Genomic DNA, 26,627 nt, shown 5'->3' on the forward strand with positions numbered 1-26,627 from the left:
GATATTAATACATCATGAGCTACCTTTGTATATACCATCCTTAGGTCCCTTTCGCAAAAAAACAAAAAAAAATATTTTTACACAGTATCAAGAGTGGGTGAGAAAAGATGTTGAACTAGCATTTGATATATTCCAAACATGTTGACATATATTGAGAGGTTCATCTCATATGTGAGATCCAATTGATTTAGATTATATAATGACGACAACTTGTATCATTTTGTATGACATAATTATTGAGGACAAAAAAGATGATAAGTAGGAAGATCGTGATTTCTCAGCTCGAGACGATGAATATGTGCCCTAGATGTTGTCCTTTCAAGTGATCTTACCGTAGAGTTCAATGCATTTCTGGAGTGACGTGTCATCATTTACAGCCAATAAATGCACCACATATTTCAAAAGAACTTGATCGAACATATTTGGAATGTACATGATGATGCATAGTTGAATTATTTCATTTTTTAATTATTTGTATCTTAGATTTTTTTAATTATGTATAATTTTGTAATTATGTTTTAAATTTAATTATATGTAATTGTATTTTTAAATTATGTACAATTGTATTTTTTTCAATTTAATTTAATAGAAAGTTATTAAATAAAATAAAAAATTAATATTTCGATAATATTTTTACAATATCATATCACCAATGCAGATATATGTGATGAAATTATCAATATTGACATCAATTTCGATCTCACCAACTTGCTCACACTGAAGATGCTCTTACAGATATCACATGATACAAATAAATACTTCTGTCTTAATTTTTAACCAGCCACCCGGTTAAAGACTGGGACCCCATTTGCATTAATCTATTTTCTACAAAATTTAAAATTTCCAAATATTTTAATCATAAATTTAATCGAAAGATACGAACAGTATATTTTTTTGTTTTTACAGGATTCAGAACATTAATGGGGAGGGGTTGAAAAGACATGACATGTAAGATATTAGTTAAGGTTCTGCTGGAACCTGCAAGTTTCAAACTACAACCACTAATTAGCGACATTATTATTGTGAATTATGAAGCTGTATACCATATACAATATAAAATTGACATATATTATTATCTTTTTTTTTTTTTTTTTTTTTTTTTTTTTTTTTTTTTTTTTTGAATTCCTAAACTAAAGGGTGGGGGATCGAACCCATGCCATTTGGCTGGGGATTACAAATGAGAACCATTGGGCCACTGCCCTGGTCTCGACATATATTATGATCTTAAAACGATATAAATACTCGTTCGTCCTCGTAAGCATGTGTATATAACCTCAAAACATGTAATGCTACGTTAAAAAACATATCTCATTGCAAGAACACAAAATGATCAAATGAAACATATTATATAGTAATAATTATTTAACAGCACATATAAAAAATTGACTAAGTAGCTTAAAAACAGTGTTTGGAATAACTTACATACAAACATTTCTCTCAATCATGTATCTCTATTAACACATAAAAAGTTTGAAAATATCTTTATTCTAAATGGGAGAAAGAAGTTTTATATAACCTTAATAATTTATTTTTATTCAATCATACTCATCTCCTTTCATATGCCCATTATTAACTATCATCAATATGGTAGACATTTTTCATGAATTTGATGAAAATGTATAAATTTAGTAATTAAAATTAAATTTAAAAGTAAATTAAAACAATAATTAGTTTGATTGAGTTAAGTACATTATTAATGATCTTATTAAACTAACATAAAAAATGACTTAAATAACATCATGAACATGACAAATTGTAAAACAAAAAATGGTAAAATAGTAAGAATACAAATGAAAATCATATATTTAATAGATAATATAATATTTATTTAACATCATATATCGAAAATTTACTAAATAGCTTAAATGTTTATATTGAAATCACATACATATAAATATTTTCTCCCAATCACATATATTTGTTGATACATGAGTAGTCTTAAAATATCTTTATTGTAAATGAGAAGAAAATATTTTATATGACATTAATATTTTTTAATTATTTAATTTTTTAAAATGTTACTGATCTCTATTCGTCCTCCTATTATTACTTTAATGTTCGTGATATTAATAATTTTTTTTAATGTATAACATTATGAGAGTGATTTTCTATTAATTTGATGTCATTGTATAAATTAAAGTAAATAAATATAAATTTAAATTTAAAAATAAAAGTAAAATTAAAATATAAATAGCTTGATTGAGTTAAGTGTTCTATTAATAATCATATTAAACTAACGTAGAAAATAACTTAAAGAACATCATGAACATTATATAAATTATAAAACAAAAAAGGTAAAATAGTAAGTGTACAAAGTAAAATCAAAATAATAATTAATTTGATTGAGTTAAGTATACTATTAATTATCATATTAAACTAATATGAAAAATGACAATAAACAAAACGGTAAAATAGTAAGTTTACAAATAAAAATCACATATTTATAATAATAAAATAAAATAGATGTTAGTAATATCATCAATTTTTTTAAATGTATAGCATTATGATAAATTTATAAGTAAAATCAAAATAATAAGTAATTTGATTGAGTTAAGTACAATATTAATTATCATATTTTTTTTAAACATGAAAAATGACTTAAAGAACTCCATGAACATGACAAAATATAAAACAAATGAAAGGGTAAAAAAAGAAAACTCACAAATGAAAGTTAAGTACACCATTAATTAACATATTAAACTAACATAGAAAATTATTTAAAGAAGCAAATGAACATGACAAATTATAAAATAAATAAAAGAATAAGAAAGTAAGCTCATAATTCAAACTCATATATTTATAATAGTGTATATATATATATATTAGATTAGATATATGTTTGTCATGTCATCTCAAGAGCCAAACAACAATCTTTGTAGTGGAAATTGGATTAGAGCAGCAGGCCCGGCCCTAGTTTATAAAAATTTAGACATAAGAGTTTGGTTATAAATGCTGCAATTATGTTGTTGGCAAATATGTGGACACATTTGTGGTTTAACAGAAGAGTACGTTTGAGTTCGGACTACGAGGTAGGAGGAGGCTTCTTGTTCAGTTGTTCCGCAACCATATTTCCCATCACATGTCATGTATTTTACAAGAACATGAATGCTGATCGAAAAAAAGCCCGATGACTGAACACTCGGTATCAACTCAATAAGATATGAAGTGAGATTCAATGCAATTTAAACTTTGATCTGTCGGCACTCACGGTAGAAAATTCTAAGGCCATAAAAAAAGGAAAAAGAACAGTTGAAACAAAAGATTTACATGGGGTTGCATCCCCTTATGATGATGCATGTGGTGAGTGTATTTTTGACTAGGCAAATAAAGAAAGAAGAAAGAAGTCACATGGGAGGAGTCTGACAGATTGAACTCTAGTGTGTTCCCTATCAATGGACAGGGATATCAAATTGCTGGTGAACTGAAGGGCTAAAACTTAATCGATTTGAGTTGAAAAGGGATGTTTTTCATTTGTTCTTTAGTTAAGACCTCTCCCTATCGTCTTCATTTCGTGGGGTCAGCCGTCCCTATATATCAAATAAAATAAATAGCCATGGTTTTTATTCAAAAACACATCTCGTTTCTAAATTAAAACCTTGGTGGTAGTATGTTTTTCGATTAGGGAGCACTAATTATGTTCACCACCTATCTTGTAAGCTGCCCCCTACAGGTGAATTCTTGATGTAGGATTAAAAAAAACATTTATTGATCCTTACGTATATCTCTAGGCACGTACTCTTTATTCGAGCATTTAAACTTATTCTGTTTCATCCGTTTTGCCCGGTGCATTATTCTACGGTGTTAGTGTTAGGTCAGAATTTAATGGGGTGGGATCCACATTAAATTAAATAATATAAAAACATGCTTTCTCACATATCCCACATCGGTTTTGCTATAAAATTGAACGAGTTAATTAGTTATAAATAGAGCTCAATTCCTTCAGTTATTGTATCCCAAAATCAAAAGCTTTTCAGCTTTGATAAAAAGAGAGTGCATAAAAAAAAGAGTGTATTTTTTTTCTTGAGTGCGGGAATTCTCTTTTGTGAGTTAGAGAAAATATTTTCTCGGTATACTCGGGGTCGGGATCGTTAGATATTGAGTGTATTGGTGTATACACTTGTTGTAATATTTCTTCCGGTTATAAAAGTTGCAGTGCTCCATGGATGTAACCTATATTGGGTGAACCACGTAAATCTTTTGTGTTCTTGTTGGTTGTTTTATTCCGCAAGTTTGGGTACTATTATCATCGTGATCGGCATCACTTCGGGGTAATTCCCAAACAACTGGTATCAGAGCCTTGTTGTGAAAATTCTTAAGAATTCTGAGTATGCTCTGTGGTTGCAGCTTTGTCTGATCTTCCACATCAGAAAAGATTTTTTTGATTTTCTGTTAAGGCTAGAGAAGTGATGGTCGGAGATGATGGATCGGGACCGGGAATCAACAAGTTCGACGGTACAGATTTTTCGTTCTGGCGGTTACAGATAAGTGATTATCTGTACAGTAAGAAGCTGCATCAACCTCTATCAGGAAAGAAACCGGAAAAGATGGAGGATGATGACTGGAAGCTTCTTGACCGACAAGTGTTAGGTGTAATACGATTGACCCTAACGAAAAACGTGGCACATAACGTGGCGGAGGCAAAAACAACGGAGGAGATGATGTCCATTTTATCGGACATGTACGAGAAGCCATCAGCAAGCAATAAAGTTCATCTCATGAAGAAGTTATTTAACTTGAAGATGGGAGAAGTTACTTCGGTGGCTAAACACATCAATGAGTTCAACACGATTGTTTCTCAGCTAACATCGGTTGAAATTATTTTTGATGATGAGATTCGTGCACTTGTTCTTTTGGCGTCTTTAACAAATGTTTGGGAACCAATGCGGGCAGCGGTTAGTAACTCTGTTGGAAAAAGAAAGCTACAATTTAATAATGTCAGAGATCAAATTCTTGCCGAGGAAGTTCGCAAGATGGATTCTGGTGAAGGAACATCATCAAGTTCTGCTCTAAATCTCGAGAATAGAGGAAGGGGCAGGAGTGGCGAAAAAAGTTTTAACCAATGGCATGGTGGGTTCAAGTCAAGAAATGGAAAAGACAAAATCAGCTTTGAAAAGAATGTGAAGTGCTGGAGCTGTGGTGAGACTGGTCACTTGAAAAAGAATTGCAAATCAACAAGGAACAACGCTAATGTTGTTACTGAGGAGGTATATGATGCTCTATTATTATCCATGGAAAGCCCAGCTGATTCTTGGGTTATGGACTCGGGAGCTTCGTTTCATACCACTGGTAATCGTGATGTATTCGATAATTACATTGCGGGAGATTACGGAAAAGTTTTCCAGGCTGATGGAAAACCTTTGGAAATAATTGGTATGGGTGATATCCGGATGAAAATGACAAATGGATCTGTCTGGAAAATCAACAAAGTAAGGCATGTACCAAAGTTGACACACAATCTGATTTCAGTGGGACAACTTGACGACGAAGGTCATAAGGTGACCTTTGGTGATGGTTCTTGGAAAGTGAAAAAAGGAGCCATGATTGTTGCTCGAAGAAAGAAAACTGGAACACTTTATATGACTTCCAGTTTGAGGGGTAAATTAGCGGCTGTGGATGCTGGAGCTAATTCAAGTCTATGGCATAGTAGGCTTGGAGATACGAGTGAGAAGGAAATGAAGATGCTTGTTTCAAACGGAAAGCTACCGAAATTAAAGATCGTTGAACACAAGCTGTGTGAAGCTGTATCTTTTGGAAAGCAGAAAAAGGTGAGTTTTTCAATAGAGGTTAGAGAACCGGAATCAGCTGATTTGGAGCTGGTACATACTGATGTATGTGGACCATCTCCTGTGACATCCCTTGGAGATCACTCAGGATATTATGGCACTACTGTTGACGATTCGAGCAGGAAATTTTGGGTTTATTTTGCGAAAAATAAATCGGATGTTTATGAGACCTTTAAATAGTGGGAGTTAGCCATGGAAGATGTGATGAATTTGCTGTCATCCAATCACATGTGGAGGTTGTCAGAACTTCCTGAAGGTAAAAAGGTTTTACAGAGCAAGTGGGAGTACCGGTTAGAACGTGACGGTAGCAAGCGGTACAAAGAAATACTTGTTGTAAAAGGTGAAAAGAAAGTCATTGGTTACACTGATATTTTCTCTCTGGTGGTAAAGTTAACTACTATCAGGACTGTACTTAGATTGATGATAAAAGAAGATTTACATCTTGAACTATTAGATGTAAAGATGATTTTTCTTCATGGTGAGCTAGATGAAGAAATGAATCAATCACATGGATTTGAAGTACGAGTGAAAGAGAAAATGATGTGCAAACTTCAGAAGAGCTTGTATGGTCTCAAACAAGCTCCAAGACAGTGATACAAGAAGTTTGATGGTGTAATGAATAATGATGTTTTTTTGAGGTATCAAGCTGATCACTGTTGTCATGTGAAGCTTGATGGTTATTATATCATACTACTGATATATGTAGATGATATGTTGATAGCAGGAGCTTGTCTGGAGGAGATTGATAAACTCGAGAAAGAGTTATCAAAGGAATTTGCTTTGAAGGATTTGGATACTGCAAAACAAATCCTTGGAATAGGGATCCATAGAGATCGGGTGAATGGAGTCTTGAAGTTTGAGAAGATTCCTGAAAGCAAGAATCCAGCTGATATGCTCACGAAGGCTGTTATCATTGAAAAGCTGAAGTTGTGTTTGACTTTAGTTGGTCTCCTGGACTAACAAAGGAGGTATGAGCTGGTGCACTGATGGTGTGAAGACATGATTGAAATCAAGTCTTCAAGTGGGAGAATTGTTAGGTAAGAATTTAATGGGGTGGGACCCACATTAAATTAAATAATATAAAAACATGCTTTCTCACATATCCCACGTCGGTTTTGCTATAAAATTGAACGAGAGAATTAGTTATAAATAGAGCTCAATTCCTTCAGTTATTGTATCCCAAAATCAAAAGTTTTTCAGCTTTGATAAAAAGAGAGTGCATAGAAAAAAAGAGTGTATTTTTTTTCTTGAGTGCGGGAATTCTCTTTTGTGAGTTAGAGAAAATATTTTCTCGGTATACTCGGGGTCGGGATCGTTAGATATTGAGTGTATTGGTGTATACACTTGTTGTAATATTTCTTCCGGTTATAAAAGTTGCAGTGTTCCGTGGATGTAGCCTATATTGGGTGAAGCACGTAAATCTTTTGTGTTCTTGTTGGTTGTTTTATTCCGTAAGTTTGAGTACTATTGTCATCGTGATCACTTCGGGGTAATTCCCCAACAGTTAGTTGTGCTTAAAGACTCCTACCTAGAATTCAAGAGCTAGCTGCTGCAGTCTTTACAGTCACAATTCAATGCGTTTTTTTATTGGGAATCATCACCTTCAAGAGGGAAATGCTTGGATTTTCGGAGGGCTGTTTCTGTAATGGAAAGGGATTCAGAAAGTTCAAAGGGGTGGGAGAGGGAAAATTTAGATCTGCATAGTGACAAGTCTGATGAAATCCCAGAAAAATATGGTCACTCGGCATGCCCATCAGGCTGTAATTTATGTTCATACGGTGATAAATTAGGAATCTGCTCGTTTTCGATGCCTCCCGCGTCTGAATCCGCCGCTGTCCATTCTGCAGATGGTTACTGGAAGTTTAGTTCTTCGCCTCAGCACAGCAGGAAGATATATGGTACTGTTTCAGATTGTTCTGAGGCCTCTGTCTTCTCTAGTGAGCGAATGCATATTGGTTTAAATCTTGGAAAACCGACAGAGTACGGGAATAACTTTTTTCCTATGAGCGCTAAAAGTTTGGTTTCTACCATTCCTGTATCGGGTACCGTCCCGAAAAGATCGAGAGCCTATTACCCAAACTTGCAGAATCCTTTCTGTCAAGTTGATGGGTGTAATCTTGACTTGACCTCAGCAAAAGATTACCATCGCCGCCATAGAATCTGCGAAAGCCATTCCAAATGCCCGTCAATAACCGTTTCCGGGAGCGAACAACGTTTTTGTCAACAATGCAGCAGGCAAGTGTATGATAAATATAGCAGTAGCGTTTGGAAATAAAAAAATATGTTAAAAAAAGTTTATACTTTCAAGATTACTAGACGTCGTTGATCTGAATTTCTTGATCGATATTTGATTTCTGAAGGTCACTGTTTCAATGTCTTTCTAAGGTTACATGACTTGTCTGTATTTGATGACAAGAAGAGGAGCTGTCGGAGGCGACTCTCAGACCATAATGCAAGAAGGCGAAGGCTGCCACCAGAGTCTACTAAGCCCAGCTCACCTGGAGTACTATCTACTGCATTATATGGTGTTGTTTCAACCCTTCCAAACTCAATATTCCTAAGTTCATATTCCTTGAATCCTCAACATATATCGTTTTTCCTTGAAATTAGCAGATCAGAGGCCACATAATGTTTTAGTGGACAGGCTTTCAGCCCCTGTTTTGAACCAAACATGGGAAAATACTAGCATTTCCCTGGCAGCTCCTTCAAAATTTGGTGGACTCGAAGGGACGATATGCTTTTCAGATAACAAGATTCATGATTCTGTTCCCAGTCTGCAAATTGACCAAGAGATGCTACCCGGCATCCAGATTCCAAGTCCTCAGAATCTTGATCAATGTATGTCGGCAAATTCTACTCCTCGTCTATTATTTGTTTGTTTATGTTATGTGCATTGCACTAAGTTTGAATACTACTTATGTTTGAAATTCTGCGACACCAAATAGAGCATCCCCTTTGAGCCGCAATCATGATTCTGTTCCCTCTCCTCCTTTGTACGGTTACATCTCTTTAACATAAAAAAAAAAAATGAAACATGAGCATATTGGAGAATCTATGCCTGTTAGTTGGCCATAAATACTGCTCTGATCTAATGAAGTTCTACTCACTGGGGAAATACTTTCTCCAAGAATTCGAGCAAATGGAAGATTATCCAAATCATGGTTTCTGTCCCATCCAATGTCGTGACTTAATATAAACTTAACTGTCACAGGTTTGAATGCATCTCCGGCTAATCCTCAGGCAACACCCGATCTTCTGAGCGTTCACTCTCTTCTGTCGTCTAATCCTTGGGTATTAAACGAAGCCATTCCCACTCCAACAGCGTATACTACGAATGCAAATGGTCATTATAATCCAGAAAGCCAGTTAGATCCACATCACTGGGCGGCGGCGGCTCTGCTTCAATCGAGCAACTACATTTCAACGGAACAAGGTCGGATTCTGGTTCCCGATCCAGGCACACCCCTGTTACAAGAATTTCAATTGTTGAGGGCCGATTATGAATCTGATTGTAATTACCCCAACCAAAGAGACTCTTGATTCCATTCGTAACCCGTTTCAACTGGAAGAGTAGTTGATATAATCTAGGTTTCTCTCTTTCCAAATTGTTCTTCCCACCTTGTATTCGCCTCTGTTTTTTGAACATGTTTTCGTTTTATATATATTTCTTTATTTTGCCAACAAGTTCCGGTAACCCAGCTCATGGAAAATTTAGAACTTAGGTTTATTTCTATCGGTATTTCGATATCTTTAATTTTTTAGTATACATTATATATTATTTCATTCATCTCAAATATCACAAAAACTATTGAACGGTCGTCTCACGAGTCAACTTTGTAAAACATAACTTTGATCATATCCAAATAAAAAAATTATTTTATATGATAAATATATTACTTTTCACAAAAAGTTACAATCTGGTTAACCAATCTTATAGATATAAACTCGTGATATCATTTTTCAAGAGACATACTATTCAAATATATATAGAAAAGCATATTAAGAATATTATTGGAAAAATCGATCCACTTAAAAAGTTTCATATCTATACTTATTCAAGGAGTATTTCTGTAGTATCTGAAAAATCGTTAGAATTAACTAGTATATTCGATGTACATAACATGATAGAATAAATATTATATATAATTATAATGAATGAAGTAAGTTATTAAACATGAACATCTTATATTAGCTAATTTTGATATTTATTTTTTTGCATATTTCATTTCTGGATATCAACTTCGGCGTATACCGAAATTCCGACATTTTTATATGCTTCATTTCTTTCCGAATCAATTTTATTTTCTCGTTATTACATATACATACATAAATACATACATAAATATATGACATTTTATAAATTTTAACCATACATTTATCATATTATTATTATTATTATTACTTACTGTACTATTATAATTTTTAGCAACAAAACTATTGGTTTGGTGGTCCAAGCCCCAAGGTATTATAATCAATGAATGAGTCAAAATTATACGGAAAAAAATGTCAAAGGCTACAAAATTAATTCTTATTCGTATTTTTATATAAATATTATTATAAATTTATTTATTTATTCATACATTTATTTGTAAATATTTGAGTATACCGTGGATTGCATGTGGATGGCACTCGAAGATAGGGGTGTCAAAATACGACACGATCCGTCAACCCGACACGATCCAACACGAAAAAAATAAAGTACGGGTTGGGTTCGGGTTGGGTTGGGTGGATTCGGGTTAATGCCATGTTAGGCGGGTTTCGGGTTGGGTCGCGGGTTGACCCAACCCGTACCTGATTTAACGAAATAATTTTAAATTTTTATATTTCATAATTATATACAAAAATCATATTAAATATCATAACTAAATAAAAAATTTGAATTAAAATAAATAAAATATATATTCATGTATTATGTTACTTACACAACATATGTGTTCGTCGACGGTTAAAATTATACATATTAATATATTACTTATGAACTAGTATTTAATTAATTTTAATTCAATAAAACCTCACACACACATTGTTTTTAAGCTAATCTAATAGACTAATACCCATTGGTGTCCGTTAATTTTCTCCCGCGAAGACTTTGTTTCGCATTTCAAGATTCCCCGCTACTCCAAGAACACCAATTCTTTGGGAGTAATTGGGATTTTTCACAAGCGTATGCATGATTTCAGTTCAGCTCTTTGTATTGGGTATCTGTTTGGACAAGTCTGAAATTTCTCGACTATTTTACTTCTTTTGATACGATCAGACTTTAATCGGTTACTTTTGATTGGTCTTATGGAAGATTCTAATCAACAGAGCCTCGATCGATTCACCCCCCTTTCATACCCCGGTTCGTTCTTTTACATACATCGATTGTACGTGTGTGTTTTTATATTCTGTGTGTGTGTTCACAATCAAGAATCGATGTGTGTTAGTCTACTCTTGAATGTGATTGAGAATAGGGTTGTAGTTGAATGTTTATGGCGGAAGATTTTCTTTCTTGCAAGGACATATTAGTGAACTGGTCAACTTTTTGAACGAAATTAATAGTCCTGGAAATTAAGGATGACTTTTCTTTTCTTCTTCTTGTTTTTTAGAATCGAGCACTTAAATTTGTGAAATTTAATTCCCAATGATGATATGGTAAAAATCATATCATATCATTAATTATATTTTAGAGATTTACTACAAGATATTTCATTGATATGCACAAATCTAGTTGCCATATATTACAAAATTCTATACCATCTAAGACTCTACACCTATAAATAAAGGGCTCCTAACCCTAATTAAGGTTCGCTTTCATCTACAATTATTTACGCTAATCTTGTATTTTTCTCTCATACACGATACTGACTTGAGCGTCACAGTGACTTCGCCTTTGGGCGGAGTCATCTCACCCGTTTTCTTAGATACACGGTTATATTTTTGGAGCGCTTTGATACGATATATTGAAGAATTGGTTTGTGATCATCGATTCAACGTATTTTTATGGATGCGCATTTTTTGAGCGCATCACCCAAAGATGATCAAATCACGGTTCATGAGAATTCTGATTGTTTGAAGCCTTATACATGTTTGCACGGGTGGATTTCTTCATCATGGTTCAGTTATCTGCGTTATCAGGAATGCTCATCCCATGGCTCCATTTGATTGATTCAGTTTTCTGATTTTTGTACTTCTTGAAGTTAATAAAATGGCACTTGTCACCCCGTATCAATTTATGCAATGACTGTTTTACCTATTTATTTTAATTGGAAGGGATTTCTGAAAGTTATTTCCTTGTTTCATACTTCCAATTTGCTTGTTTGCTCTCACCTCATCATATAATGCATATTAGAACTACGGAGTCTTCTGCCTCATTGTTGGTCAATATATCCATTGGTCGACAGCAAATTACCCGGTCTTTACTAATACATGTGCATATAATTAACAAGTCTTGTAAATTTTCCATTTCTTTATTTGTAAGTTGTGTCCTGCCTTGGTAGATGCAGATAATGGAGCTATTGAGATACATAACATGACTGAACAGATGTTCTACTTCAAATTATTATGTACTTGGTTTTTGTGCCTTCAGAGTTCTACATTATAATTTGCTATAGTTTTTACTTCCATGAGTCCATCTCTTTGAATTTTCTATGTATGTCAGTCAAGTTTGCCAGTCTATGAAATCGTGTCTTCTACTAGTCCTTTCCCTGATGAAGCAATCTCAGGTGCTTTAAGAAACAACCAGGATATGCTTTCAACTACTGAAATAAGTGGAGGTCAGTCCTCTAACGCTCATCATCTCTTTGGTCAATGTTGTCAGTAATATTGTGTTCAGGCATGGAAAGATCCACGTATATCAAGTAGCTAACTAGGATAGTCAGCCATGGTTCATGAAAGATATAAATTTGTATTCAATTTAATTATTTCTGGCATACGATCCTTACTGATCTCCCATCGACTTTAAGTTTGCTGAGACTCTCTTTTATTTATCAAGATAATTGTCTATTGATTGTGCATGTAATGTCACTTTTTTGAGTTATGCAAAGCTTAATTACGGTTAGCCACCTTGAGTATTCAGCGTTTGAAATCATCTGTTGATAATTTTTTAGGTTAGAAATACATATTTCAACAATGAATGCTTAATATCAGGGCTCAAACAATCTGGTCAAGCCTGGCCAATAGCCAAATAATGAACCTGACTTGATTGAACCAGGATTTGAAACTGGATATTTGGTTCCTAAGACTGACTGTTACTCTTATCTGACCTCGGGTTACACGGGTCTGGTTGATACCCCTAATTAGCAGTCTTGATGAATAGGAAGGTTGTGAATATTGTTGAAAAGACCTTGATGTGTCAATATAATGAGTTAAGTTCAAGAATAATGTGAGGAAAATGAGTATTCATGCTTTCATCCTTTAGAATTCATTACTCATGGACGGTTACAAGAAATATGATGAACTACACAAAGAAACTAATTAATCATGAAAAAGGAAACTAAATCACCTAAAGAAGGAAGTAATGCAACCGAGAGAAACATTGACAGTATAGTAGAAGCTAAGATTACAACAAATTTGGTATATGTAGTCCTTAACTCTCTGCAACAGGATCATATATTTATTCCACACCCCCTCTTTAATAAAATTTGTTTGTATGGGATAAAAATCTACGCTCTCCCACCTTGGCAAAATAATTTATGTACAAAATAATATTCTTAAATAATTATTTGGATTTCTAATCATACAAGGGGAATGACCTGAGTCAACAATTGAAGACCCATACCTGTTTTTTGAGGTGCCTCAATAGGCTTGCGCATGGTTCTGGAACTGGTGATTGTGGTTCCAATGGTAGGTGGAACTTGAATTAAACCATCTTTAGATAGTCCGGTTCTGGTTCCAAACATTTCTGGTTCAATTCAATTTTAATCAAATTTGACTGCCTCAAATTGTAACAGCCAAGGAAAACAATAGCGGAGAAACTTAAGAGGTGATCAAACTATCAACGTCAATGTGTTTAAATTTCTCTGTCTTTCTTTTTAACTTATCATCGAAACTTAAGAGGTGATCAAACTATCAACGTCAATGTGTTAAAACTCACCCCTTACAACCTCCCCAGATAAATCCAAGAAACAGGTGGAAGAAGAGGAATCTGAACAATTTTGGGGATGGTGAACATGGGTTATTTTCGAGATTTAATACTGAAGGATTTCTTTTGAATGTTAGCAATTTAAATTTCATGTAAGACGTTTCCGCAATTATTTATGTCAATTTAATTTATTCAGTTGTTAAGACTTGAGTTTTTGAGATTTATGATTAATAAACTGGTTTTCGGTGTATACTATGCTACGAGGCTGGTTGTTTTCAATTGAGTGATTGTTAAACGACGCCGGTGTCAAATCTCGAGTTTTGGGGCGTGACATTTAAGTGGTATCAGAGCCGCCAGGTTCATAATCCGAGTGGAAAAAACCGATTTCCAAAAAAAAAAATCGGGAAATTTTCCGGCGGAACAGTGTCTACGCGCGCCGCCGCGTTTCCTCCGACTCCGGCCGCTTCCGGTACTGTTTCTTTGATCGGAGACCAGATCTAGGACCGCCTCGATGAGACGAACAAAAGCCCTCAAACAATTTCAGATTTCGTGTTCAGGTGCAACCGGAATTTCGGATCTACGATTGGGCGTCCGAAACCCTATCGCCGAGTGGTTTTTGGTCCAATTACCCTACCAATCCTCTCCGATTTTCAATTCTTTTTACCCAAACATTATACTATCCATGAGTAACATTTCCCAACCATCAATTTTGAGTTCGGATCAGCCAATCGGAAACGCCCAATTTCAAGTGAGTTAACCGAGTTTGAGCGAGTTTGCGGTCAAATTGGGCAGTTTTCTGACCGATTCTGGCCGTGCCACCATCGGTTCCGTAATCCTTACCCCTTCACCGTCATACGCCTCTGCTCCGACCATACTCCGCGAGTCAAATTGTAACAGCCAAGGAAAACAATAGCGGAGAAACTTAAGAGGTGATCCAACTATCAACGTCAATGTGTTAAAATTTCTCTGTCTTTCTTTTTTACTTGGAATTACAAAAAAAAAAAAAAGAGGTTGGGCATAGTTTATGCTTGTGGCAAGGTACACAATGTGAAGACATTGCATATTCTAAGATATTTTTAGTTATGATGATTTCTAATAGTTTATAACAAACCAATCTGAAATGATTTGATAAATTTGTTGTGGTAGTGGGAGAAGATAGGTGGCTTCAATCATTTTATAGGACTTATCATTCACCTTTTTTTTTCTCATGGAAAGAGGCCTATGAGTAATTTTTCAACCATAAACCTTCTTCCTTATAGTATAGATAAATCAAGTGATTCGAGTTCTATAAATTAAATGGTGGGTAAATGGTTCTGATTCCATATGGTTTTCTATTTCCAGAAGTCGAAGCTAAACTTTGATTCTTTGTTTCGGTTACGGTTTTAGATATCGAATCAAAACCAAAAATGCTTTAAGTTTTGTTTGTCTGAGACTGTTTTAATTTCAATTCATGGTTCAGGCCATATCATGGTCAAGTGTATATCAAAGTATCGGTGAACTTACCTTTCTGTGCAATTAGACGTGTTCCAAAACCAAAGCAGACAGATGCTAGGATTGTAATTGGTTGATTTGTGTTAGAAACTTTTGGAAACCATCAAAGGATGCCCTTGCCCATGGGGTTTATAATCTGCTAGTTTTCCATGCAATCTTCATCATTTGCCTGTTGTACGACAACCATAGGAATGTTCACATGTGAGTCTTTCTTTTTTTGATTGGTTTTCATTGGAATTTGATGCATGTGCTTGCACTGTCTTGGTTTTCACTTGTTTCTTTGTCCTCCGTGCATTAGTTTCTCCTATTCTCATGACAAGGAATCAGAAGTGGATTCTTGAAGTGGTGGCATAGGCTATCCTCCAGCTATACGACCTTGCACTAGATTGTGACCGAGTCTAAACTCATCAAACCTTGTATATGAGCTTCTTCTCAAAGAGTTCTCGTAGTTTAATCCATCATTCGAATTTCCCCACTCATAAATCTCTAATTAATCGAATTGTTGTCTTTGAATGGTTGGGTGATTGAGCTATTAGGTGACACCAAGGTGTCCTCGACGAATCATTAAGTATCCCGAACATCCTTCTGTGACAAATGCATTACTGTTTTCTTTGAAAATTTTGGTTGGCTGGTTGAGCTATTAGGTGACACCAAGGTGTCCTTGACAAAAAACATTAAGTATCCGAACCTACTTCAATGACAAATGCAATACTTTTTTCTTTGAAAATTTATTAGTTGCATTCCATATCTCTTTCACTAGGAACATGAATTTATCACCATTCCTTCCTGTCATCGAATTGACTAACCATGTTGTTCTTGGCAGTCCCGGATTTGAATTTGAGGTCCCCCTCTGAAGACTTGATCTTGCTTCCCTTTTCCTTGTAGATACATCAAAATTGATTGATACCTCTGAACATAGTATATGGCCTGAGAGCTTGTGAATGGTGTAAAATCCAAGAATTTTAAGTTTTATCACGATAGTATATTTTGGATATCAGGATTTATCTCATTTTAGGATGTGAGATTTGTAAGATTTTACCAAGATTGAGTGAATAATAATATCGTGTATATTATTTGAAATTGAGCAGATAAAAATCCAAGAATTGAGTTAATATTGAGATATCAGGATAAAAATCAAGCAAGAGATAATAAAATCCCTAGAATTCGAAATTAAACAGTGTATATATATTATGCAAATTTCGAAAATTAAGGGATGGAAGGCTTAAGATTTCGAACAATATGACGATTATATCATGATTCTGGGCTAAGATTTGATTCAGAGTTCAAACGCGCTATAACTCTCGATCACGATAGCAGTCAACCCCTATATAGGAGGGCCCTGTAGACTCGAAAATCACACCTCATATCACACAAAATTTCGAAATTTGTGCCCTAGTCTCCCTAGGATTTTCGAGCACAGCAAAGCGCAGCCGCCGAAGAGGAATTTTCGAAAATTCCTGTGCAAGCAATCCTAGCTCTTCACGTTTTTTTTTTCATCAAGAATTCAAGGTAAGTGGGTAAATTTTAAAATTCTTAAATTTTCGGTTATGTGTTTTCTTTTTAAAGAAAAATTCGGTCGAACACCGTCTACGTTTTTTTTAAAATCTTGGTACGTTTATACGTTGGCACTGTGAGAATTCCCTGAAAATGGGTGGAATTCCAACATATGGCCCTTAACAGTGGGATATAACTGTTTTATGGCCTCGGCCCCTTAGAGGATCAAAACTTAAGGACTGATATCAGTAAACCATGAAAGGTGAAAAATCGCAGTGTTACAATGATATGAATTCGATGTTACGATTATGAAAAGCATGTTGTAAATATGTGTTATTTTCGAAAATATTAAAAAAAAATTATGTTGTGTTCGATATCCCCCACTTGCTGAGTAATTCCCAAAATACTCACCCCTTACAACCTTCCCAGATAAATCCGAGAAACAGGTGGAAGAAGAGGAATCTGAACAATTTTGGGGATGGTGAACATGGGTTATTTTCGAGACAGTGCAAGCATTTTCTTTTTTTATTCCCAAAATACTCACCCCTTATGATATTTTGAGCATTTTCTTTTTTTATTATTTATTTTCAGGAAATGTCTCCCCTATTCCGCACTCGTGCCCAAGCTGCCATCCACATGAAGCAGCTTGCCATTGATAATCAGTCGCGCCTAATAAAGCGCCTTAGAGACAGACTAGGTGATAGAAGACGGGAGAATGCGACCTTAGCCATAGAGAAAGAGGAAATTCGGACCTAACTTAACAATGCAATCTATCAGGGAGAGTTGGTAAGAGAAGATAACATGGATTTGAGGGATGGCATAGAGCACGGCTTGTATCGAGAGAAAAAGCTGCAAGAAGATATCGACCGATACTGTAAGGAATTGGATGAAGAAAAACAGCAAAATGCCAGGAGCAAGAAGCGACGGGAGAATTTGAGTGAGGCTATAAGCAGCATTGCAAGGGTGAACCGGCATCTGACTCAGCAGGGTGAAGCACTGAAGACCAAGATCAAGCAGAATAAAAAGGATTACGAACTGTGCCACCAGCTTACCATTGATATGTTGGACGAGGCAGAGGCAAATGTTCAGGGGTGGAAGACGCAAGTGGCCCAGCTTAATGCAGAGAATGCCCAGCTCACTCATATGGTAGAGCTACTTCGGGAAGGAGAGCTGGATGAGGAGCCGGAAGAGGAAGAGCCTATAGAGATTGAGGAGCCTATAGCAGCCGTTGGAGATGGAGAGATAGCGGATTAGACTAGGATGTCTAAGTGATTTTGTTCTAGGAGTTTATTTTACTTTTTCCGTTGTTGCTATTTTATTCAGTACGAATTTGTTTCTTTTAGATTGGCCATGTTCTTTCTTTTAGAAATCAATAAAAATTTGTTCTATTTGGTTCATTGATTTCAATTTATTTCAGCACAATCTATTGTATGAACTCTACTCGTACAACAAATTCTTAGAACTTGCCATTGTAGAAAATGGCCGGTAGACCCCCAAGACAAAACCGCAACCCGCGTTACGTTAATACCAACCGTGAGGGCGGACAGGAGAACGAGCAAGGGAATGGACCCCCGCCTGCAGTCAACTTAAGCCGATATGATCTTATGGCCATAGCCACCATTGTGGCGACAACACTGCAAGGATTGGGAAACCAGAACGCCAATCAGCCACCACCACCTCCACCACCTAATGGAATTAGGTTCCACTATGAATCGTTTCGCAAGAACAGGTGTCCAACCTTCAGTGGAGCTGCAGCCCTGAAGTTAGCCAGAGTTGGCTGAAAAGTGTAGAGACGCAGCTGCGACTATTGGAAGTTCCCGAGGAACTGAAAGTGGACGTGATTGCCGTTCTTGGAAGATAAAGCATGAAAATGATGGTAAGCAATCTCGCCAGCCATGACAGCTGCAGGACCAATGACTTGACAGCGATTTCGAGAAGCCTTTCTGAAACAGTATTATCCAGCCGAGGTCAGACTGCAGAAACTGAGTGAGTTTGAAAACTTCACTCAAACTCCGGATATGTCGGTGTGGAATACACCTCCCAGTTTAATGTCCTTGGATCTTATGCTCCGGCAATCATGGCGGACGAAGTTTTGAAATTGCACCGTTTTAAAAAGGGATTGAACAGCAGGATCCAATCAGCCCTAGCAATCTACCAACCCGCGAATTTTTCAGATCTAATGGGTGCAGCTATCCGAGCTGAAACTGACATCCAGCGCAGGGAGAAGGAATTTAAGAACAAAAGGCCCATGAATAGTCAGTCCTCACGTAGCAATCAGACTTTCAAGAAGCCTAACCAGTCCGGTGGACCATCTAAAGGGCCTTCGCCTTCCTCAAGCTACCAGGATATTAAGCCTTGCCCAACTTATCACTTACGACACCTGGGGGAATGCCGAAGAAACAGTGGGGTATGCTTCGGATGTGGGAAAACGGGACACCGAATTGTCGAATGTCCTACTACCGCCAACCAAGCCGCCGGGCCCAACAAAGGAACTGGGCCAAATACAGGAGCTAACCCCAACAAGCCAAAGGAAAGCAAGCCCAATGCCAGTGTCTTTGCTATGACTCAAGAAGAGGCCGACGACGCCAATGAAGTCGTTTCAGGTACCATCCTAATTCAAAAAGTGCCTGCTTATGCGTTATTTGACGGTGGTGCTATGCATTCTTTCGTATCTAAGAGATTTGCTAAGAAATTAGGACTTAAGCCCAAACTATTAGCTGAACCTTTACGAATAGCCACACCGACAAGTAAGGCCATCGAAACTCACGAGATTCACAAGAACTGTTTAATCAGTATCGGTAATCAGACTTTCAGTGCAGACTTGATACAATTAATTATGGCGGACTTCGACATCATTCTAGGAATGAACTTGTTAGCCAGTAATAATGCAATGGTGGATTGTAAAGGGAAAAGAGTTAAGCTCCGAACCCCAAATCAGGAAGAGATCGTGTATCATGGTAAATCCAAGGAACGGAAATCACTTCTTTCCGCTTCCCAAGCATGAAAGGCCATGAAATCCGGAGAAGGTATCTACCTGGCCATGATCAGCGAAGTACAAGGAGAAGTCGAACTGAAGATAAAAGACATCCCAGTAGTATGCGAATTCCCTGGAAAAACATCCGGGAATTGAAATCAATGAACCAAATAGAACAATTTTTTATTGATTTCTAAAAGAAAGAACATGACCAATCTAAAGGAAACAAAAGTCGTACTGAATAAAATAGCAACAACGGAAAAAGTAAAATAAACTCCTAGAACAAAATCACTTAGACATCCTAGTCTAATCCTCTATATCTCTAACGGCTGCTATAGGCTACTCAATCTCTATAGGCTCTTCCTCTTCCGGTTCCTCATCCAGCTCTCCTTCCCGAAGTAGCTCTACCATATGAGTAAGCTGGGCCACTTGCGTCTTCCACCTCTGAACATCTGCCTCTGCCTCGTCCAACATATCAATGGTAAGCTGGTGGCGCAGTTCGTAATCCTTTTTATTCTGCTTGATCTTGGTCTTCAGTGCTTCACCCTGCTGAGTCAGATGCTGGTTCACCCTTGCAATGCTGCTTATAGCCTCACTCAAATTCTCCAGTCGCTTCTTGCTCCTGGCATTTTGCTGTTTTTCTTCCTCCAATTCCTTACAGTATCGGTCGATATCTTCTTGCAGCTTTTTCTCTCGATACAAGCCGTGCTCTATGTCATCCCTCAAATCCATGTTATTTCCTCTTATCAACTCTCCCTGATAGATTGCATTGTTAAGTTGGGTCCGAATTTCTTCTTTCTCTGTGGCTAAGGTCGCATTCTCCCGTCTTCTATCACCTAGTCTGGCTTTAAGGCGCTTTATTAGGCGCGACTAATTATCAATGGCAAGCTGCTTCATGTGGATGGAACCTTGGGCACGAGTGCGGAATAGGGGAGACATTTCCTGAAAAAAAAATGCTCAAAATATCATAAATATGACGGAATAAAATATCAGGATAGAGTAAGGTACTGAAAATTAAAAGTTTTCGAAAATTTCCAAAATGGAAAGTTTTGAGATGGACATATGGATTCGAAGAGTATGTCGAGACGATTTCAGATCAGTTGACGGAACCGAATTCGGAGTTTCCTACGAAAAAATAACAGGACGTATGCTGGCGGGTTGACTCGCTGACTCGGCCGGGTTGACTCGCCGGAGTATGGTCGGAGCAGAGGCGTATGACGGCGAAGGGGTAAGGATTACGGAACCGGTGGTGGCACGGCCAGAATCTGTCGGAAAACTGCCCAATTTGACCGGAAACTCGCTCAAACTCGGTTAACTCACTTGAAATTGGGCGTTTCCGATTGGTTGATCCGAACTCAAAATTGATGGTTGGGAAATGTTACTCATGGATAGTATATTGTTTGGGTAAAAGGAATTGGAAATCGGAGAGGATTGGTAGGGTAATTGGACCAAAAACCACTCGACGACAGGGTTTCGGACGCCCAATCGTAGATCCGAAATTCCGGTTGCACCTGAACACGAAATCTGAAATTGTTTGAGGGCTTTTGTTCGTCTCATCGAGGCGGTCCTAGATTTGGTCTCAATATCAACTCAATTCTTGGATTTTTATCTGCTCAATTTCAAATAATATACACGATATTATTATTCACTCAATCTTGGTAAAATCTTACAAATCTCACATCCTAAAATGAGATAAATCCTGGTATCCAAAATATACTATCGTGATAAAACTTAAAATTCTTGGATTTTACATCCCTCCCTTCTTATGGGAAGTTTCGTCCTCGAAACATGGGTTGGCTTGGTCTATGAAGAGGTACGGGTATTGGTTTCTCATCCTTTCTTCTACCTCCCACGTGGCTTCTCTTTCGGTGTGGTTAGACCATTGTATCTTGACGTAGGGAATGATTCGTCGTCTTAGTACTTGGTCCTTGGTGTCCACGATTCTAATGGGAACTTCTTCGTACTTCGGCTCTTCTCCCAAGTTACTTTCGATCATGAGCGGTTCTGCTTCCAACACGTGGCTTGGGTCCGAGATGTATTTCCGTAGTTGGGACACGTGGAAAACGTTGTGAATTCTAGACATGCTTGGTGGCAGGGCCAATCTGTATGCTAGTGTACCCACTTTTTCCAAAATCTCAAAGGGTCCTACATAACGGGGGTTTAGCTTCCCAGCTTTACTGAATCGGACAACTCCTTTCATAGGCGACACTTTTACGTAGGCCTTCTCACCAACGTTGAATTCCACTGGCCTTCTTTTCAGATCTGTCCAACTCTTTTGTCAATCTTGAGCTGCCTTGAGTTTCTCTCGGACTACTGTAACCTTGTCTATTATTATCTGTACGAGCTCGGGTCCTACTTTGCCTTTTTTCCCACTTCATCCCAATACAAGGGTGATCGGCATTTTCTCCCATACAGAGCTTCGTATGGAGCCATCCCAATACTGCTGTGATAGCGTTTATTATAAGCAAACTCGATCAATGGTAGATGATTGCTCCAATTGCTACTGAATTCTAGGGCGCAGGCTCGCCGCATGTCTTCCAGTGTTTGAATTGTTCTCTCGGTTTGGCCATCGGTTTGTGGGTGATAGGCCGTACTAAGAGTCACTTTAGTTCCCATGGTCCCTTAAAGCTCTTCCAAAAACGTGAGACGAACCTTGGGTCTCTGTCTCACTGGTACTCCATGAAGTCGTACAATATTGTCCATATACAGTTTAGCCAACTTGTCCAGATTATAGTTCATACGGACGGGTAGGAAATGTGCAGATTTTGTAAGTCTATCTACAATTACCCATATTCCGTCTTGACCTTACCTCGACTTTGGTAACCCCACCACAAAGTCCATGGAGATATGCTCCCACTTCCATCAGGTATCTCCAACGGTTGCAATAATCCTCCGGGTCGTTGGTGCTCTGCTTTGACCTGTTGACACACTTGGCATTTAGATACAATATCTGCCACGTCACTTTTCATTCCATTCCACCAAAAATTCATCTTAAGGTCCCTGTACATTTTTGTACTCCCTGGATGGACTGAAAATTTGGACTTGTGTGCTTCTGACAGTATTTCTTGGCGAAGGTCTGGTACACACAGTCGTCCTTTCATCCACAGGACTCCTTTGTCATCAATTTGTAGATCTTGAGACTTCCCGCTTTCGACTTGTCCCTTCAGTTTCTTTAGCTCATGGTCTCGATCCTGGTTTAACTTGATGGTCTCTTGCAGACATGGTCTCGCGGAGAGTGAGGTCAGAGTAATCTTGCTCTCATTTTTCCGACTCAGAGCATCGGCCACCTTGTTCGCTTTACCCGGATGGTAACTGATAGTCAGGTCGTAATCCTTCAGCAGTTCGATCCACCGCCTTTGCCTCATGTTCAGTTCTTTTTGGGTGAACAGGTACTTGAGACTCTGGTGATCTGTGAAAATTTCACACTTGGCACCGTAGAGATAGTGCCTCCAAATTTTTAAGGCAAAGACAACTGCTGCTAGCTCCAGATCATGCGTAGGGTAGTTCTGCTCGTGCGGTTTCAACTGCCTTGATGCGTAGGCTATTACTCTTTCCTCTTGCATGAGTACGCATCCAAACCTTCCTTAGATGTGTCGCTGTAGATGGTGAATTCCTTATCTTCAGTGGGTAAGATTAGTACTGACGTGGATGCGAGCTTTTCTTTTAATGTCTGAAAACTTTTCTCGCAACATTCGTCCCAGATGAACTTGGAATTCTTCTGAGTGAGTCTAGTCAGTGGTATGGCGATCGAAGAAAAACCTTCGACAAACTTTCTGTAATACCCTGCCAGTCCAAGAAAGCTCCTGATGTCTGTGGCGTTCTTAGGTTTTGGCCACTTTGTAATTGCCTCGACTTTCTTGAGATCCACTGATATTCCTGCTTCAGAGATTATGTGTCCTAAAAAGGATACACTCTTTAACCAGAACTCACATTTCTTAAACTTAGCATAGAGTTCCTTCTCTCTCAAAGTCTGAAGTGCAATGCGGAGATGCTCTTCGTGATCATGTTCGTTGGAAGAATAGACGAGGATGTCGTCAATAAATACCACTATGAACTGATCCAGGAATAGCTTGAAGACTCTGTTCATTAGGTCCATGAAGGCTGCAGGCGCGTTGGTCAACCCAAACGGCATCACTGTGAACTCATAATGTCCATATCTTGTCCGAAAGGCTGTTTTGGGGATATCTTCCGCCCTGACCTTCAGTTGGTGGTATCCTGTCCTTAGACCCAGTTTAGAAAATACTGCGGCTCCCTTAAGCTGATCAAATAGGTCGTCAATCCTCCGGAGGGGGTACTTGTTCTTGATGGTGATCTTGTTCAGTTCTCTATAGTCGATGCACAATCTCATACTCCCATCTTTCTTCTTTACGAAGAGTACTGGTACTCCCCATGGTGACACACTGGGTCGCACTTGCTTTTTGTCCGGCAATTGATTAACCATGTTGTTCTTGGCAGTCCCGGATTTGAATTTGAGGTCCCCCTCTGAAGACTTGATCTTGCTTCCCTTTTCCTTGTAGATACATCAAAATTGATTGATACTTCTGAACATAGTATATGGCCTGAGAGCTTGTGAATGGTGAATAGAATAGAATTTTTGAAATTGCCATGATTTGAGAGTTTTTCAGGGACAACAGGGGTGCCTGAAGAAACAGGAGGTGTTGTTCAGTGTTAGCCACCGGATTGTTTTTTGAAAAGAGACTTGGAGTATTTTGAGAGCAACCAGTTTTTACACTTTCATCATATTATTAGAGGATTACCATCATCAATAAACTACACAATGAAACTAATTATCAACAAAGAAGGAAACTAAATCAACAGAAGAAAAGGAATCTGTTCAAGAGACGAGAGTTATCAGAATGATAAGATTACGAGAAATCTAGTCTATCCAGTCCTAGAGACTAGGTGACAAATTTATGGTATAGAGCATTAAGCTGTGAAGTGAAGAAATCGGGTTAGGCATTGTACAGTGAAGAAATCATTTTTGTTATTATTTATACTGTTGATGTTTCTGCTTCATGTTGTTTTTATTCCTGACGAACTTGCTTTGGGTCAGGTTTTAGCAGCTGTAGGGGTAACTGGGTTGAGCATTCAAACTATTGTGATGACAACAACTTGTGTGTCATTTGGGTGGGTATTGATAATTGTCTTGGGTCTGGATAATCTTTTCTCGATAGAGAATATTCATAGACTAAAGTGTTTCTCATCTTGTTTAAGGCAATGTACAATGACAGTTCTTTGATGTTCCCTCTTCCCGAGTATGGCTTTGACAGCTGGATGGCATTTAAACAGTTTACCCCACTGTCTAACCCTCGATATAGAGTAACAAATGGTGGTCAGCTCTTCTCTCCACGTCAAACACATGTTACTCCTCCTTACAATCAACATGCAGTATTACCTGCCCCATTCCATGTTACTTATGTGCCAGCAGCTTCACATACTGAATTGATTCATCAGGAAGTGGTAGTCAAGAAAACTTTATCAACAGTACTTATTTTGGGCCAGGATCTTTCAGCAGAGGAGATCACTCTCGAAATAGTGTCAGTGATCAGTACAAATTCACAAGAGAATATGGACCTAAAGAACCTTTGCCAAGTGGCCCAAGTGCCTTAGGTACCAGCAGGTTCATATCTCCATCGAGTTCTGGCTCTGCATATCCTCTACCAATTGACATCAGATCATATGAGCAAAATTTTGCAAAGGTTTGTTTAATGTTTCCTACAAGCACACAAATTAGACAGATCATGGGACTAGATTACAGCTCACTGCCAGAGAAATAACAAATATGCGCAAAATTTTGCAAAGGTTTGTTTCTTTCATATCCATGCTGCCCAAAATGACTTTTCATTCTTAATTTGTTTCTTTTCTTGCAATTTCAACCTTTCAGTGGTATTTGGACTCAAGTTCCTACTCTAAATAGAGCTGCCACTTGATATAAATGGCAGTCGAATGTAATATTTGGATGAGTGATTGTGTTCGACTTAAGCTGCATGCTATGATGCAAGTACGCAAGACAATACTTCAATGAAGCCAAATTCCATGTAGGATGGTAGTCAAATTATATAATTAGATTAATCATTGTTTTTTACTTCAGTATATCTCGATGTTACATTTTCCTAATTCACTTTTGGCCTCTTGACCATTTCTTTTTATATTGATCTGGGTTCTTAACTGTAGTTTTGCGACTGATTTCTCTGCATCTCCTGCTCAGACTTCAGACTAGCAACATATATACTTTCATTTTCTGCTACCCTCATGATTTCGAGTTCATTTACCTTCCATATTATCTTCTTGGTTCGAAAAGTTGAACCGCGAACATGCTAAACAGCTCTTCATTCTCGACTTATCCGCCCATGATACCTGATTTCAGGTGGAACTGGAACAGGGAATTGAAATGATCAAAATTTTCAAGAACCATGATGCTAAAACATGCATCCTCGACAATTTCAATTTCTACGAAAGGCGTGAGAAAGTGTTTCGAGAGAGAAAGGAGAAACAGCGGTCTAGTTCAACTGTAAACACAGCAGCTTCTCTGCCACCGAACCAATAAATCAACTATCCGATAATTTGGCCGACACCCTGAATCTGGATTGCGGTGAAAGCCTTCAGTAGACTGATTCGGGAGTGAATGCAGTGTATCTCACGAGTAGCACACAGACTGTGATTGCATTCAGGAGCTGGGATTCTCAAATGGAAGCCTTTGACTATATAATAACTGAGCTTGGTGATATTTTCATACAATCTCATTCTAATAGTATTCAATGCCTTATTCCTCTATCGACATACAATTTTGTGATTGCCAATACATGATTTACAAAACTCGTTT

At 37.5% G+C, this 26,627-nt stretch overlaps 2 protein-coding genes across 5 annotated transcripts; both read left to right on the forward strand.

The window, feature by feature from the left end:
• Window positions 1-7,292: 7,292 nt before the first annotated feature.
• LOC140837970 (squamosa promoter-binding-like protein 12) lies at window positions 7,293-9,544 on the forward strand. 2 transcript variants are annotated; one of them, XM_073204047.1, is made up of 4 exons: window positions 7,293-8,018; window positions 8,169-8,308; window positions 8,394-8,621; window positions 8,995-9,544. In XM_073204047.1, the coding sequence occupies exons 1-4, from the start codon at window positions 7,429-7,431 to the stop codon at window positions 9,321-9,323; spliced, it is 1,287 nt and encodes a 428-aa protein (XP_073060148.1). In that variant the 5' UTR covers window positions 7,293-7,428; the 3' UTR covers window positions 9,324-9,544. The 2 variants fall into 2 exon arrangements, with proteins under 2 accessions (XP_073060148.1, XP_073060150.1); XM_073204049.1 differs by having other exon boundaries at window positions 8,397-8,621; window positions 8,995-9,542.
• Window positions 9,545-10,829: 1,285 nt separating this feature from the next.
• On the forward strand, window positions 10,830-26,613 carry LOC140839679 (uncharacterized). 3 transcript variants are annotated; one of them, XM_073206563.1, is made up of 6 exons: window positions 10,830-10,947; window positions 11,041-11,124; window positions 11,732-12,538; window positions 24,858-24,931; window positions 25,019-25,606; window positions 26,172-26,613. In XM_073206563.1, exons 3-5 carry the CDS (start codon window positions 12,511-12,513, stop codon window positions 25,412-25,414), a joined length of 498 nt encoding a protein of 165 aa, XP_073062664.1. In that variant the 5' UTR covers window positions 10,830-10,947; window positions 11,041-11,124; window positions 11,732-12,510; the 3' UTR covers window positions 25,415-25,606; window positions 26,172-26,613. The 3 variants fall into 3 exon arrangements, 2 of the variants coding, with proteins under 2 accessions (XP_073062664.1, XP_073062665.1); XM_073206564.1 differs by having other exon boundaries at window positions 10,830-11,124; window positions 12,424-12,538; XR_012119774.1 differs by lacking the exons at window positions 24,858-24,931; window positions 25,019-25,606 and having other exon boundaries at window positions 10,830-11,124.
• The last annotated feature ends 14 nt before the right edge of the window (window positions 26,614-26,627 follow it).

The sequence above is a fragment of the Primulina eburnea genome, chromosome 8 (genome assembly GCF_022965805.1).
Source record: "Primulina eburnea isolate SZY01 chromosome 8, ASM2296580v1, whole genome shotgun sequence".
In the NCBI taxonomy this organism is placed as follows: Eukaryota; Viridiplantae; Streptophyta; class Magnoliopsida; order Lamiales; family Gesneriaceae; genus Primulina; species Primulina eburnea.